At 41.5% G+C, this 16,326-nt stretch overlaps 1 protein-coding gene across 1 annotated transcript in view; it reads right to left on the bottom strand.

The window, feature by feature from the left end:
• Positions 1–16,216, bottom strand: part of LOC308137555 (EEIG family member 2-like) — a gene marked incomplete at its 3' end in the record, with an annotated part of 16,818 nt that extends 602 nt beyond the window's left edge. Inside the window, exons 1-9 of the mRNA XM_080506307.1 lie at positions 15,990–16,216; positions 10,685–10,805; positions 10,006–10,035; positions 9,477–9,593; positions 7,794–7,840; positions 6,782–6,876; positions 4,228–4,329; positions 2,669–2,897; positions 235–371 (exon numbers count right to left, since the gene is read on the bottom strand). Coding sequence (XP_080362433.1) covers positions 235–371; positions 2,669–2,897; positions 4,228–4,329; positions 6,782–6,876; positions 7,794–7,840; positions 9,477–9,593; positions 10,006–10,035; positions 10,685–10,805; positions 15,990–16,135 — 1,024 coding nt within the window. The 5' untranslated portion in view covers positions 16,136–16,216. The remainder of the gene's footprint in view (positions 1–234; positions 372–2,668; positions 2,898–4,227; positions 4,330–6,781; positions 6,877–7,793; positions 7,841–9,476; positions 9,594–10,005; positions 10,036–10,684; positions 10,806–15,989) is intronic.
• Positions 16,217–16,326: the final 110 nt, after the last annotated feature.

Raw genomic sequence — 16,326 nt, 5'->3', positions numbered from 1 at the left:
AGAAAATTCACGTTCAATGAAGTAGAAAACCCTCAACATATTTTTTTTGTAGCTACGTATGTACTTTAAAAGTACTTTGATAGAATCAAGGACTGTAAGCATGTAAACCAGTGCTTTCAATAATTACATTTCTTAAGTGACTGACTCCCGAATATCTTACTTTCATCTGGTTTTGTAAACGGGTGGTTGCAAACAGGCATAGGGCAAAGAAATTGAAAGATGGCCAAACCCTACCCTCGGCACTGGAGTCCAGATGGCTCGGTGTGAAGTCTTGACTTTGGAGAATCTTTTCGACGACATCGTCTGCGTCCACCCGCGTGTCGTCCATCCTCTTCAGCTGGGATTCCATGGAGTCTTGTTTCATTGGATGTCTGAGGGAAGGGACACAGCAGAATCATTACTTTAAACACCTGTTTTCCATCATTGACTACTGGAAAATAACTAGCTTTGTGCACGTTGTATTTATCTTCCCGGTTTGCTACGCGGGCCATCAACCACCAGATGCACCAACAGACTCGATTCCAGACAGCTCGTGACACGACTCTCACATCGAGTCATTAAGTGCTTTTAGTGGCGTCGACATCCTTTCCTGATCTGCTTTCTGCTTAAAAAGCACAGCTGGAGTGCTTTCTGTGAAGACAGTTTCCCGTCTCTCAGGCGTCACACACATTTTAATTAATCCGCCATCTATACTGGTGACTAACGACCCCGTGTTTCCCGCGCTGTACACACACGTAAATGCACTTTTATGCTTCACATTACTGGTTGTAGGTCTTTGAATAGGAAGACAAGGAGCTCGTGAGATTACAAGCAGGTCTTGTGTGTCGGAAGTGTAAAACAGGGCAACTGTTGAGCATTTTATTAATTGTTCACATGCATATGCCAGAAAACTTTTAAAGCTGATAGATGATTTTTCTTGCCTTTTTCTTGTGTAGCAATGGTTTCTTTTTTTTAAATGACATTAATCCTGCCACAGAGGAAGGGTCAGAGCTACATGGTCTCGAAGTACAGTCTGTCAGTTGGTGTAAACTGTGGTTATTTTAGATTAGTCCAATCTGTCATGACACAATTTCCCCCACCAACACCACGAAAGATCACTATGCATAATTTACATAATCTGCCCAAGAATCAGGCTTAATAACACAGGATGTGAGAACTCTGACTGATTCAGTCACTTCTCTGCCTACTCACTGGTTTTCTAAGCAACTTCTCAACTGCGACGTTTCCTTTAATCTTGAGCACGTATACATGTGACACATGTGAAAATGTAGTTATTTTTCCTGAAGGCAAAACTTTCCTTCATAGAAGAAATTAAAATTCACATTTGTACATTAAACTTAAAAAATAAAAACAGAAAAATGTGAAAGTTGCTTTACAAACTTTTGAAAGCAGCTGAAGTTTATGGGCTTGTTGTTTATGATAATCACCCCCCAGTTTTAACGGTGGAACATTTTAGATCTTTCCAAAACAATCAGGAGCTTGTGTGTAGATAAAGAGCCCTCAGTGACACCACAGTATGAAGCCTCAAGTGCTCTTCGCTGCTCTGGCTTTTATCAGGTGCCGTCGTGTCTGAACTTTCTGAACTGCATTGAGTAACAATCTGTTTCTGCAATTAGGAAAAGACCAGAGGAGTCAGACTCTCTTCAGTTCACTGGCCAGAAACAGCCCAATTTCACTGGGAAAGATTTTTCCTTGGTTTCAGTACAAAATAAATTAAGCACATCCTGAAAATGTTCACATGTAGGCCTCATTTACGCGACGTTTCACGTTGACAACACCTAATTCGTTAAAAAAAGGGGTGTGTTTACGCTGCAGCAGCAGACAGACAACAATGTAGCTAGTATGCCGGGCCACAGAAGGGCAATACAGAACAATACACTACAAACCTGAAGAAAATGGAGAGCACCTGATATCCGCATGGACTGATGACGCATCAGATGCTATCAGGGGTGAGTCTCAACTATAAAACTACTGATATGGACGATAAAATGAGAATACAGACCGTGAAATAATCTTTCCACCTTGGGAGCCGATATAAAAACTTTGCGGATACAGTTCATCCACACACTGGTGCTGAGTAAACTGACCCCTCAAAAGTGAAGAAAGTTTTGCGGATACACTCGTATTCATTGTCGTATAAACGGGAGCCTTAATGCCCTTTTCACAAAATATATTTAACCTGAAATTCCCCATGGAAAAAAAAAATAAGCAATCCATAATCAAACTTGTCTTCAGACTGAAGGCAGAAAAAGCTTGGTGCTTCTCAGAACAAAGACTCTTCAGCAGCTATGACTATGCATGCAAATCTTGGCAGAGTCAGTATGGCTTTGTTGGTATTTTGTTATCAATAAGATGGCGAGCTACCACTGCTGCTGTCGGGTCTATAAACATTAAAGTAACCTGCTGGTGAGCTCCGGGTCTGAGCGTTGCAAAGACCTGGAGCATTATTGGCAAAGTGTGTTTGTCGCTGCACAAATTACACAAACACAAACAGCCGTTTATATGCTAAATAAAAATGGTTAGCACTGCCTCACATCAAGAACATTAGTTGGTGGCTCTAAACTGCTGGTCGGTGTGAATGCGAGTGTGTTCGATTGCTGCCGTTTGTCCCTCGATTGGGCTTGCGGCCCTGAACAGGATGTCTGGATGGATGAACGGACGAGCTCACCTGTTGAGTCGTTCACAGGACGAGGCGCTCCGCACTGGCGTGCACTGCTGATTGCTGGAGCCGGCGGCGGGGCCCGGGTGTTCGGGCAGAGCCGGGCAGGGTCTGGACTCTCGGTCCTCGCTGGGCTCCGGGATGCTCCCGATGCCCGTCGAAGCGCTGCCCACCGAGTGATTTCTCCTGTGGCTGAACTCTGACATGCTGGATGAGCGGGAGTGACCGGTGCTGTAGCCTGGGAGGGACGAGCATTGATTTTAGAACCACACTCTTGATAGTTATATCTATTCAACCCATTAAGGTGACATGTGGTCGTTTGCATCATTTGTATGTTTGTTTCTTCAGTGCTGGGATCATAAATTCTAAATGTTCTAGTTCATGATTAATTAAAACTCTTAACTCCAGGAATACCTTGAGATTTTTAGATGAAATATGAGACAATTCAACACATCCTCTAAAAAGCTTCAAAAGTGACTAGCAGCTCTGTCATTTATATGTTGTATTTTTTTTTAATATACACTTAATACTGACGAACCAATGCTGAGTAGTATCAATGGATTGCAAAGACCTGCAGGAGATGGATTAACAATATTGTGTCTTATCTGCAGCGCTTCCCGAGGGTCAAATACAAGCCCGGGCCTTTATTTGTGGAGTTTGCATGTTCTCCCTGTGTGTTTCCTCCGGGAACTCTCGTTTTCCTCCCAAAGTCCAAAATCATGCATGTGAGGTAAATTGGTAACCTTACATTTAACTCGCGTGTGTGGTTTTCTGTCTCTGTGTGTTTGTCCTGGGACGGACTGGTGACCTGTCCAGCGCGTTTCCTGATCTCACCCATAAACTGGGATTGGTTCCAGCACTCTGCAGTCGTTCACAGGATTAAACGGTGAACCATCAATGGAAGGATCAATTTGATACATAAAGTACAAGTCACATTATTGTCTTGCTCACGGCAAACCAAAGCGCTATGAAGCAGATTTGCGGCCTGCTGTGCGTTTAATGATTTAGCAGGTCTGCTCAGCGGCGGCGACGCCCACAATACCCACGTGCTCCATCGTGTCGGCAGGGAGCCGGTCAAAGGGAACAACATCTCAGGGCGTCAGTTCACTGCAGCCATGGAAACTTGCCAGACATTAATGAGAGGTTTGAATAAATCTATCAAGTTCTGCACATGGGAGAAAATGCCTCTTAAATTCTATCCGCGAGAGCCATTAGACCTGTTCTCAGTGCATCTCTCCACTTCCTCCGATCTTTTATTACTGACATCTGATCTGCCTGTAATGGAAATTTGAGCCCGGGGCCTGAGGTGCCCCGACGGAGTGTCACTGGAAAATGATTTTATTGCTTTCCACCTCCTCAGTCAATTTATTTATTTTTTTTTCACTTCTTCCCCGGACTGACCTTTTACACCTCGGTCTATCAAAATAAGAGAAAAAGGTTTGGATAATCTGTGCACAACAAATTTTACTCCATCACCATCGGCTTGGACAGGGACATACATCAGCAAAACGAGTCTCAATGACTGAGCAGAAAACACCCATTTTTTTTAAAACATGGGATGTCCTTACCTGAGAGTTTGGACTGTTGGCTGGCATAGCTGGATGTGCGAGAGTGGCCGCAGCCCCCCAGTTCGTCTGACACGACGGGACACTTCCCATCTCGACTCTCTGCTGGTTTAGAAGGGATTGGCAAGAAGAACGAAGGTTTGAAAAAGTACGGAAATCACCGTTTACAGCTTTCTTTTGAGCCCCCTTTAACTTTCTGCCGTGTTGAGGAAATGTGTGTAGTTGAGAGCTGCACTTATTGAGACAATAGTGGCTTTGGTTTTGTCGCCTGCCCAACTAAGAATTGGTGAAGACGCATGTATTTTTAATGAACTGTTATGTTTGACTTAGGGCTACATCCAATGTTTTACCACCGTGAAATATTTTATTATTGCTTCTCTGGTAAATCGTTACATTGGTTCTTCCAACCAGGAGACTTCTACCACTGGCATAACTCATTTTCAGCTCATTATGTGTTGACATGTTGTCGTGCTTTATGCTCATGACACGAGCAAACACACTGAAACACCGTATGAAGTGAAATCTGCTGCAACCCTAACCCAACCCAGTTTCTGTTCAGTCGTGTGAAGAAACATTTCGGTGTACTTCCTGCAGTTGTGGTTGTTGAGCCTTCAGCTTTTGATTTGTAGTTGATTGCTACAGTTACAGGAGGCGGAAACACCCCTCATTGCACGCACGCACACACACAGCGAGTTAATGGGGGGGGTGACCACAGGTGGCAAACATGTCACCTCTGCTGAGTAAAAAAAAAATCTATCGAATTCAAAGAATCACTGGGAAACAAATGCGCTCGCACATCCTTTTTAAAACATGCTGCACAACAAACACATGTCACCACAAATCTGATGTTAGACAGCCTCCTTGGTAAAGAGAAAGGAAGCCTCAGTCCCATCACAGCTAAAGACACGCCACTCACATCACTTAATTCAAAAGATGTAATTCATCATCTCAAGGGATTAACACATATGTGGGGAAAAAAAAACATGGAAAAACAAAGATACCGCTGCAATTTTTCCACACACCTGCACTAATGTTGCTGGTGGTGATAGTAAAGAGCATCGCTGTGCACGTGCCAAACACAGAAAGTCATACAGTCCTATTTTTAACCATGTAAGAGCCTGCAGGGTCAGAGCAGATTGTGGCTAAGCTAAAAGGGAGCTGCTTTAAATTATACATGCAGAAGCTCGGCTACTTTCTGAAGCTTCCAAGGAAGAACAAGTATTCAACACAGCAACGCGTTCACACATGAACACACATACTGAAGAAGAGAGGAGGGGGAGGCAGAGGAGTGTAACAGAAAGGGAAGGATGGAGGGCAGATATTTTAGTCATGGCGGCTGGGGGACAACAAAATAATTATGACAACTATGGCTGCACATTTATCACGTGTCAGCACTGGTCGTTTTTACATTTTACAATGAATCATGATAGAATAAAAAAAAAAAAAGAAGGAGGGTAAAAGTGTTACTTGTTCAATTTAAATACATTTTAGAACTGAACTTGATTCAAGTGTAATAGTGATGAGTTGACGAGGATTATAAAATAAGGTTTAGTGCAAAGACCTAGCAGATTTTAAATGAAAAACCTGTAATTAGCACGAGATGATTTATGCTTCTGGACATTAACAGTCATTGGGTTGAGCAGAGTTGTTTCAGTGCACTAACCTGGAGGGTTTTTTACAGGGTAACTGTTAATGTTAAGCAACACTCCACTTTCTCTTCCCAAATCTTTCCACCAGCTGACTGGACACGGATTTATTGTTTCTTTTTCTTTTTTTTTAAATCACGTGTCCTTCTGCCGCCTGCAGCTTTTCAGAAGTGAAGCAGTTTCTTTACTTTGTTGTTTTTGGTCATCTTTACTTGATTTTTTTTTGTGCTTTTCAATTCTGCCATGTGGCTCCCTGATAGGACATCATGCCGAAGTGATTCAGTAATGAACTACTGTCTGTGGAGTTTCTTTACTGACAAGCTGTTCTGGTTCTGTGCTGCGTAGGTATGCTGGCAACTGAGCACAGAGAAATACTTCATGTGTAAAGCAAAAAATAAGATGATTTGGTTTTTTTTTTCTTCCAAGTAATGCATTAAAGTCTAAATACTGCTTTTATTTTACACATTTTGTCCTACAGTACATAGAAGGGAATATAATGTAAAGATAATTAGTAAATATTTTCCAGGGTAATCACACACCAAGTGTAACTACACTTAACATAGGTTTGCTGGGCAGCTGATCACCAATACGAAGCATTGTTTTAAATTTGTGACTACAGGATGAAATGCTGCGGCCATCCGTGCCACTCTGGCGTAAATCTCCACCATTGACCAGTAGGAGCTTAACACAGCAGAACTACAGTGAGGGAGTTACTGCATTAAAGTTAAACAGAACAAGGACGAATGAAGTGAAAACAAATCCCCGAATTACAAATGACTCAGCAGCACAACTGAAGCATTCAGGTGCCTGGAAGTGCTTCAAAGAAATGATGATTAAAAAAAAAAATCCCCAAAGTCATGGTAGGTGACGAAGCAGAGCCAGAGAGCGTAATGTGGCGTGACGAGTCTCACCAGAGCAGCCTTTCTGTGGGTCTCCTCCCTTCCTCTCTTCTAGCAGGCTCTCTCCATCACTCTGAATCCCAATGACTGTGGCTGTGGAGGGAGGCCTGATCACAGAGGGAAGACAGCTTGATGAATGATTGATTATTTAACCCCCGTCCAAAGCAACATGCCACCTAAGTGAAGATGGGGAAAGGATCAATGTTGATGAAATGTGTAAATAAAGTAAAGGCTAATCCTTGAAAAACATTTCCCTGGCGACGAGACGTTGCCGCTTTCAACCTCGGCTAAAAGAGAATACGCCGTTAGATTGGTTGGATTCAATTACGTGCCGAGATAAAAGGAGATACCGCTTTTGGCGTGAAGTCTGCTGGATAATTTTTAGGTCAAACCTCACCCTTGGGTAAAGTAGCATTTCTCTCTCTCTCTCTCTCTGTACTGACACACTTTCCATTTCAAGCACTATTATTTTCAAGCATTTCTCTACTTCCAGTCCCAATACGTCCACCGGGTGCACATAGTGTTATTTCCAAAACGAATATTAGAAAAAATGTATTTGATGTGAAAATGTGCTTCGACAACAGTCGCTTCCCGACACCTCGCCTTGTCTGGCATCATGGATTCCCGTGAAACTCTTTCAAGTCTGACAAAGCACAATGTTGAAAGCTGGGAGTGACATGCCTCCAGCTGGAGGCACAGCTTTAAACAAATGTAGTCCCCAATAGACGATGACAACAGGTCTGTGCTGATAAATTTAGCACAGACTGCTTAATAATTGATGAAAACCAAAAGCCTTGTGAATTGCAGGGTATGACTTGGAAAATCAAGACACTGGTGCTTTAAAACTGTGGTTTCGTTGAGAGAAACATTAAACATTGCAGTCTTGTAAAGGTCAGTGGGCTTGGTCTTGGTTTCTAAGAATAACTATTCAGATAGGCAAAGTGCACTGTTCTCCCCGCAGCGATTATTACCGACAAGATTTTTAATTATCAACATAAAGCCGAACAATTGTGCTTGAACTTACGTTTTAAAGCAGGGATCCCCTGACATGAGCTGTGTACTGATGATAACCTGTTATAAAAGAAAGAAATATTTGTTAATAAATGAAAAAGATGACAAATCAACATGAAACTTTTGTTTTTCAATAAACAACCAAACGGAACATAAGAAACACAAAAGGTAAAATAAAATAGATGGGAAAAATTGAAAAATTACTTTAATTATAGTAGTCAAAGACACATTTTTTTGTTACGTGAAGTTTTGCATAGAGTACCATAAATGTGTTCTTTAGGAATCCTCCTGGTTACAGCAGTCTCATTTTCTCTATCTGGAGTCGAACAGAGTGTGTCGTCTTTTCCACTGAGGGGCGAGGGTTGATTCTATTAATTAATGTCACCTTTACAGAGGTCACTGGGAGTTAAACTGAGATAGAAAAAAGTGAAATTAAAAACTACTTTCAGGCGCAAAGTTTTTGAAATAAATTTTTCCCACTCCCTTCCAGAAAGGATGAGTTTGTGTAGATGACCAAAACAATATGGGTACTATGGTCTGGTGAAGCCGATCCACATTTCCTTCAGCAATAACACTGGATTTTTCCAGAAAAAAACTGATCATATTTTTCAAACAAAAATCATTCTAATAAAAAAAGTTCGAGGTATGACTTCGCCATACTTGATGCCACTCTTTTTCAATTCTTATGTTAATATCCGTTTTCCAGCATTGCTTCATAGAAATAAACGGTAGAATTTTTGTTCAATGAAGTGAGACGCTTTTATAGTTTTCTGATTTACAGGCATCAATAGATATCCGTGTTATTTTTGAGAGTTCAAGGAAATCAGTGCCCCAGATTTCCTGAAAAGGTCTTCTTTGCCCAACTCAAACAATTGGCAGAAACCCTCAAAGGTATTACATTTCCTCTTTGCAACTATTTGGCACAGAGACGTGACGTTGAGCTCATTGTTTATATCTATGTTCCTGTGATGCTGGATTTTCCTCTTGTGTTTAATCTGCTCTGGTTCCAGTCGTTTTTAAAACAAGTTTAGAGTGATTTCTGCCGACATTCAGGCTTTTCACTGGGAAAGTTATGGACTGGCTGTTGTTTTGACTTGTTATATCAGCTGGATTTCCAACAAGAAAAAGGCTGCTTTCTGACTGGTTTTCAGAGTAAATGACCTTACTTACCTTGCTGGTTAGGTGGTTAGTGTTTAAATTGCTTTTTTTTCCTATTGTGTTTAAGCTCGTCTGTCCACGTTATTAGACCAAGTTTGTTTAGATTAGTTTATAATACCCAAAACAGTGTGACTTCATCAGAATTCCCTGACATCAAATGTATTTACTTAGCCAATTTATTTGAAATGCATTTATATTAAGATGTTCTTCTTAAAAAAAAAAAAAAAAAAAAAAAAAAAGTTTGGATGTGTAAATCTCAGATCTTATTAAATTCTTACTTAAATCGGGTAGATATTATTTGCATTTAGTTTTTTGTTGTCGTTAGGTGACGGAGCGATTCTCCTGTGATTGACAGTTCGTGGCCAACAGAACAAACCACCTGGATGTGTGGTTATTGCTGTTCAGTACAAAACGCCATGAGTTTACGCAAAGCCAGCGAGGTGTGGAGTTCCCCGCGAAAAGACAAATCCCAGGCTTGTATTCAAAGCACCAGGGTATCCAAGTCAGGTCTGTCTGCTGTTGGGTGCTTTAGTGTTACCTTGAGAATGGAGTTATCCTGGCGGGTATTTTTGGTATCGTAGCCTTCCAGCAGACATCTGCGGGTTGTATTCCCTGAGCCGGCAAACTCTGCTAAATTCAGATCTGCAAAACCGAGCTAAAGGAGAAAGAATGACACAGGGTGACCGTTGTTTCCTCTCAGGAGGCCAATCTTGTTCAAAGTCAGCAACGTGTCAATCTGTGGACGTGAACCGACTGCACACGGACGTCAAAAACACAAATTTGGCACATTTTACAGTTCTTTTAAAAAAAAAAATTGATACCAAGCTTGTAGTTTTCCTGACAAGTTGGGTGAAAGAGAATGTGCACAAGAACAGGTTTCGTCAGTTCAGCAAACAAAGACTTTTGAAATGTGAAAACGGATGACGTGACGAGCCGACCTGCAGGCAGCGGACAACATCTGTTTGCTACAGGCTCACAAAGCTATTCACTTCAATGTCGCCGATTACTGTAAATCCAGCTGACACGGGGGTCTGTTTAGGAGGTGGGGGAGGGATGTGAGGAATTACCTTTGCATATGCCTTTCCACCCTTCAGCTCCTGGGAGAAAAAAAATAGAAAGAAGAGAAAGTACCGTATGAGTTGTGTCTCTCAGTATACAAGATTACATCTAACCAAGCATTCCAGAGTGATCCACATATCTTTCAAACAAAACACTGATGCGGAGAAATATTTCACTCAGCCTTCCATCCGCAGCAAAGAAAATCATGAAAGTATAATTCCAGACATTTTTTAAAAAAAAGCGGCAGCTGCTTCAAAATCTTCCTGTTCTGAAGAAAGAAATTCTGATGAAAAGAGGCAACTGCAAGAGCATATTCACTAAAAGGTTTAAACAGAAGGTTATCTCTGTTTACACGACATGAGTCGTGTTTCAAAACCAAACAAATAAGCAAGCAGACACACAATAATGAATATACGAATAAAACCGAAGCGACTTTTCTAACAGCTGGATGCATCCCTCACATTATTGACAAATTCCGATTAAACTGAATGATATTTTATATTATTGATGCGGATCGATTGCTTTGGTTGCCATGTTTTACTGACAAATTTTAAGTTGGTCCATGAAAATCAAAATCAATATCAGACTTGAATTTAGAAGCATGATTTTCTGTTGTTATGACTCATATCCATTATTTTGCACCATGTGACTTCCTCATGCATCTATTTAAATTGCCACATAACGTACCTTTCTGACCGACACTCGACACACGCAGGGGTCCAGGATACCCGTCCCGGCACTGGCGCTTATCTTGCAGGGGAAAGAGAACCGCTTCCTCCATCGAACACAGTTAGCCAGCACTGGTTCTCTGACAGGGCAAAAACAAACAAACAAACAAATAAAAAGAAAATCACAACAAGACCACCTGTTAGCAGTCAGTAAAGTTACACATCTGTACTTTGTATCATGTATTATAAGCAAGGAATTTAAAACTCAATTCATATGTGAATACTCAAAGATGAGTGTTTATCGTGAAGATTAATACAATGACGACAAAACAATAAAATACGACGAACAAAAATTCTGAAACTAAACAATAATGACCGATTAAAATTGAAATTAGACTAGAATTGAAAGACTAGTGGATGTTATAAAATAGCATTAAGATGACAAACAAATAAAAATATTAAAATGGCAAAAAAAAACAAAAAACACAAAACTATACTTGAAAACCGTTAATAGAAAATGTTAATATGACCAATGACAGATCTTTTTAGTCTACCTTTTTCACATAAATGCTAATAGAATAGTGACAAAATATAACAAATTATACTCAATAAAATGCAGTCCCTTTAAGAACCCCAAGGCAAAGTGTAACCTCGAACGCGAGATTGTACAAGTGTCCCTAATAAAGGCGCCCAGTCAGCAGCATTCGGAACAGTGTTGTAACTCGTACCAGTTGAAGTTTTGACCTTGACTGTGGCGCGACACTAATCTTGCTTTTTCAATAATAACCACTGATTCGTAGACCTCAAATCTCATAACTGTGGGACGACAGGCACATTTATTGCATCATCATTATTACATAAGAAAATAAAACCACTTCGACTGATTGACTACTAGATTAACAATCCACACATGTCCTCCCTGTTTAAATGCCCCGACTCAAGCTGCCAATACAAGCTTTATGAGCTTAACCTTGGGTTTTTAAATTTTTTTTTGGCTTGTACACTTAATGAACAAGCCAATTAATTACTGGCTCATTTTCAACCAATAGATGAATTTAACTGATGGATGCGGAGGCAGGGTGGCAGGTGTGGAGGGCACTGGCACCACTCCCAACAGACGGAACAAAACACCCCTCCCCTCCATCCTGAGGTTGAAGAGATCGTAAGTCGTAGCCTGCTCTCGGTAGAAAAAAAAAAGGATGAGACGAAGTGAAAGAGCAAGACCGCACGCGTGGGCAGAATTACGATGCCACAGATGGGGGCCCCCTCTTTCACTGGCACTTTCTCCTCTCCCACTCATCTAACCAACTCCCATCTGTTAGTAAAGCCTGCGTGCCTTTCGTTTGGTTGGACTTTACTGGACTTCCAACACGAGCCAAGCTGATGCTCCGAGACTCACTGGGACACAGTTCAAGGGAAAATAAGGCAACAAGTTTTAAAAAAAAAAAGAAAAAAAAAAGTGGAGAGTTTGTTTTTGCTGTGTTAAAAAGAAGCGCACGGGGTACAAGGCAAAAAAAATGAATAAATATGCAATGGCAACATGAGTTGATGAGACTTAAAAAAAGATTAGCAGGACGATCAGATCCACGGCGAGTCTCCCCCGTCTCACTCCAAATAAAAAAAAAACAATAAGAGCAGATGCGTGACTAATGTTTCACAAATGCCCCGACTTTGTTCCGAGGTTGATAAATTTCAGCTGGCGGGCCCGGAGAGAGAGGGGAACTCCCCGCCAGCTGGACACTGTGTGCGCTCCGGGAAATCTGGCTGGAGTTTCACGTACTGAGGCTCACTGTGCTTCTCTCGGCTCCGCAAAATCCTATTAGCGAGTGTGAATAAGTCCGGCTTTAAGCACAGGCGTGATTCGTCTCACTCGTCTCGGGACAGATAACTTGTTGAACCACCGTTGCAGGCGGATTTTTTGTTTTTTTTTTACACTCGCATAAAACTGTGAAAGGAAGCAAGTCTTTGGAAGCTTTCACGTGTTGAGCAACGCTGGAAGGAGTAGACCTGCACAGGAAAAGTGTCAATTCTATCCTTTTATACCGGTGAACTTTTATAACCCAGGAACTGTCAGAGAACTGATGATGAGCCACACCAAAGGAAAAGAAAGGCTCATAAAAAAAAAACACCAATCCGCCCTTCCCTCATGCTCACAGCTGGGATGCTTCCAAAGGGTGAGAGAGGGAATTCAGTTTAGGAGTGTAATATAACAAAATGCCTCAGAATAATGTAATGTAACAACTTTCAGACTTGCAACTGCCACGTCAGACGAGGACAGAGAACAACAAAGGGTTCAACTTTAATGTTTTTAATTAAATCCAGACGTCTGGCGTCGAGGCCACGGCTTCAAAAGAGCTCTTTTTAAATTCATTTTATTCAGCTGAAGTGGCTCCAATGTGAGCTGAGGCAAAATGGCGATGTGACCTCAGGAACTCCAAACGGCACCAAAAGGGCCATTTTAGTTAGCCGCGTTCACACGAGCTAGAGTAACAGCAGGCTTGTTATATAATCTGAGTGAAGCCATCGGATCCCTGCAGCCTCGGTTCAAAACAATGCAACTTGTTTTCCATTAATAAAAGCATCATTTATGAGTGGAAACACACAACTGGTGACAAATGGGTGGACTGGCTTCAGTTGCCACAAATTGACAGCAATGATATCTTTATATGGTAGGATAATAATAATAATAATAATCTTATTTACTGTAATTTGACCTTGGATGACCTGAAAGGCACCTCCAAATTAAATATAATATTATTATTATCTTTATATTACACAGTTTATGCACTGTAGCACCAAACTGATGATGGTGATACTATGTTACTATCAATAATAATAATAATAATAATAATAATAATAAGTATTTTTTAGTTTCACCCTTACTCATGCTGTGCGTTTCTTTCTTCTTCTCATCGTTCCTGTCCCATGACCCCATCAGGGATGGGTCAAGTACCCTTTAGCAAACCACTTATGCTCATTTCATTTGTTTGTATATATATCACCTAATTTCAGTGATGGATGACTTCCAAATTCATGACTATTAAACAAAGCGGGACACTTTCAGTAAATCATTCCTGGAATTGCTTATGAAATGCAGACGCCGGTCTTTTAAAGATCCCGTCTCAATATACGGAGACCTGTTTACAGTTTTTAAACAATGTTGACGCGCGCATGCACTTTCTCAAACAGTTCGACAAGCTGCAATAACTGTGACATTAACTGTTTAATGTCTGTAATGCTTCCTGAGCAAACTGCTTCACCATCTGTGTGCTCTGGGCTGGAAAAAGACAATCATGCGAAACATTCAGAAGCCAGATCCAGATAGAGGGACATTGTGAGCATATAGGTTACATTAAGTATGGAAGCTTAGAATGTACTGATTACATAATAAATGAGATTCAGCTAAAAAGTGCTTTTCACCATTTTATAGCGATCACGGAACACTTTGTAATGATAATGTGGCAACATAGTGTGTGATTCCACAGACCATTAATCTGGAAATGCAGTAACGTCTTAATTGTGGCTTAGTATCTGTAGTATGTCATACGGCCTTGACAGACTCGGACAGACCTGATAAAGACCGACACGTCATCAAACGTCAGATGACGCTCTGAGGAAGACTGCCGATGCAGTCGAAACATGTTAACAAGGTAAAACGTCTTTCATTACTCATAAGTCAGATGAAAAGAAATGGTATCAGAAAGTTACAATGACGAAATTAACATAATTCAGCAATATCGCAGCCATGCTATAAACAACATTAGTAATGCAGTGGCAACATACATACATGACATACATGACAAATGTGTTCCGTCTTACTTACTGAAATACAAAACAACTGCAGGTGTTTGCACAACACTGTCTTCTGTTACGTTTTCAAGCCACTGATCACAAGACCTGCAGGAATACCTGGTCTGCCCAGTGAACCGGGGTCAAGTCAGCTGACTTCCTGCACTCCTCATTCAGCAAAACTCCAAAATAAATTAACATGAAAACATAGTAGCATTATAAAGTTTAAATACTGGACACAAGTTGTCTCTTGCGTCATTGTAAAGTCAGTTTTGCTTCTATACGGAGATTAATGTTGCATTGTATTTTGTGTACAGCATGTTGGCCCTCTGTGGTGGTTTGAAAGCACTTCATAAAGAATCTCCGATAGGATTAACTTTTTTTTGTTTGTTTTTTATTAAATTCTATGATTTTAGAGTTGTGTTTGTTTTGATCTTGGTGCATTTTACTCTAAAAATGCTCTTTTAATTCCAAGTAATGTGATACATCCAGGGCTATTCAACCGAATTGCTCATAACATCCACTTTGAATCATTTCATTGCAACTCCTTTTTTTTCTAAAGACACTATAACCATATTTTTGATCCTCTTTTCGACTGTTAAGGATGAGAGAAGCTATTCCAAAAAAACAACTGACCAAAAGCAGGGTCCAGCTCACTGAAATGACTACAGATCAAATAAGACTCCCTCTTTAATTCAAACAGAAAAACGTACAATTCTTTAAATTGTATTACACATGAGCAGAATTATTTGAACCCATTTTATTTTTCATGTTTTAAGTAAATGAGTCAGGAAACTCAGCTGATCAATATATATCATATTTAGCTCGATCAGATGATTTTCTGTATAGAAATGAACACACTTTCATTCTAGTCCTTCGCTTATATAGCTGTCATATTGAAAGAAGCACTGATATAAACGATCAGGCAGTGCAGCAAGCAAGCATTTTACTATTTCATTATGAAAATCATCGTGAAATAGTAAAATGTGTTACGCTGAGGGTTTTTTTTTCTTCAAACGTGTACATTTCAGGGAATCGTAATCCCACAGATCAACGACCTCTTGCAGGTATAACTTCATGACCAAGCAGGGGGGCAGATTCAACGCAACGACCAGTGGTTTTATAGCACCGCGGTGCTGATGGGGGTCCTGATCGGCAGCTTTACGGCTGCTTTGAGGGCGATCTGCCTCCTCACAACCCAGCGAACAGGCGAGGAAGTCACTCAGCGCCCCCACCCCCCGAGATATGGATCCAGATGTCGCGTTTGTGTGTTGGGAAAACGAGAAACTCCAGCCGCGTTCAACGTTTACCTGCTGCACACTGGTCGCGACGGAGTTCGCGGAGTTGTTACGGCGGGCTGGGTGTCAGTTAGCGTCGAGGGGGGAAAAAAAAGCAAAAACATTAAAGGTTAGCGAACGCGCCGAGTGTAGCCTGTTGTGAGCTAGTTAGCCGTGACGGGTCCTCCCCGCCTGGGTTAAAGTCGTGGGTTTAGTTTTTAACAGTAAAGGTCAGCTCCGCGTCGCCGCCGTGCTCACCGAGAAGACTCCTCCGAGAAGCCGCCGTCCAGCAGCCTGACTTTACAGAAGAGGACGCCGTTGACAAAGGGGACCGACGACAGCTCGTCCAGCTCGAAATCCACCTTGAACTTGAACTTCTTCTTCTTCATCATCATTAGATCCATGCACAGGCTCAGCACTGGGGGGGAGACGCTCGGTTCTGGCCCGCCGCCGACATTACGGCCCCATTGTGATGCGTTGTGCTGTGTTGTGTTGTAGCGCGAGGATGGAGAAGCTGCGGCTCCACAACACAGCGTCAATCTCTGCAGCGACCGGAAGAGGAGGCACGGGCACCTCCGGTGCGGCCGTTTCAAAA

This window comes from Blennius ocellaris (genome assembly GCF_963422515.1).
Source record: "Blennius ocellaris genome assembly, chromosome: 12".
Classification (NCBI taxonomy): Eukaryota; Metazoa; Chordata; class Actinopteri; order Blenniiformes; family Blenniidae; genus Blennius; species Blennius ocellaris.
The sequence above is the reverse complement of the archived record's forward strand: the minus strand, read 5'-3'. Positions and strand labels throughout refer to the sequence as shown.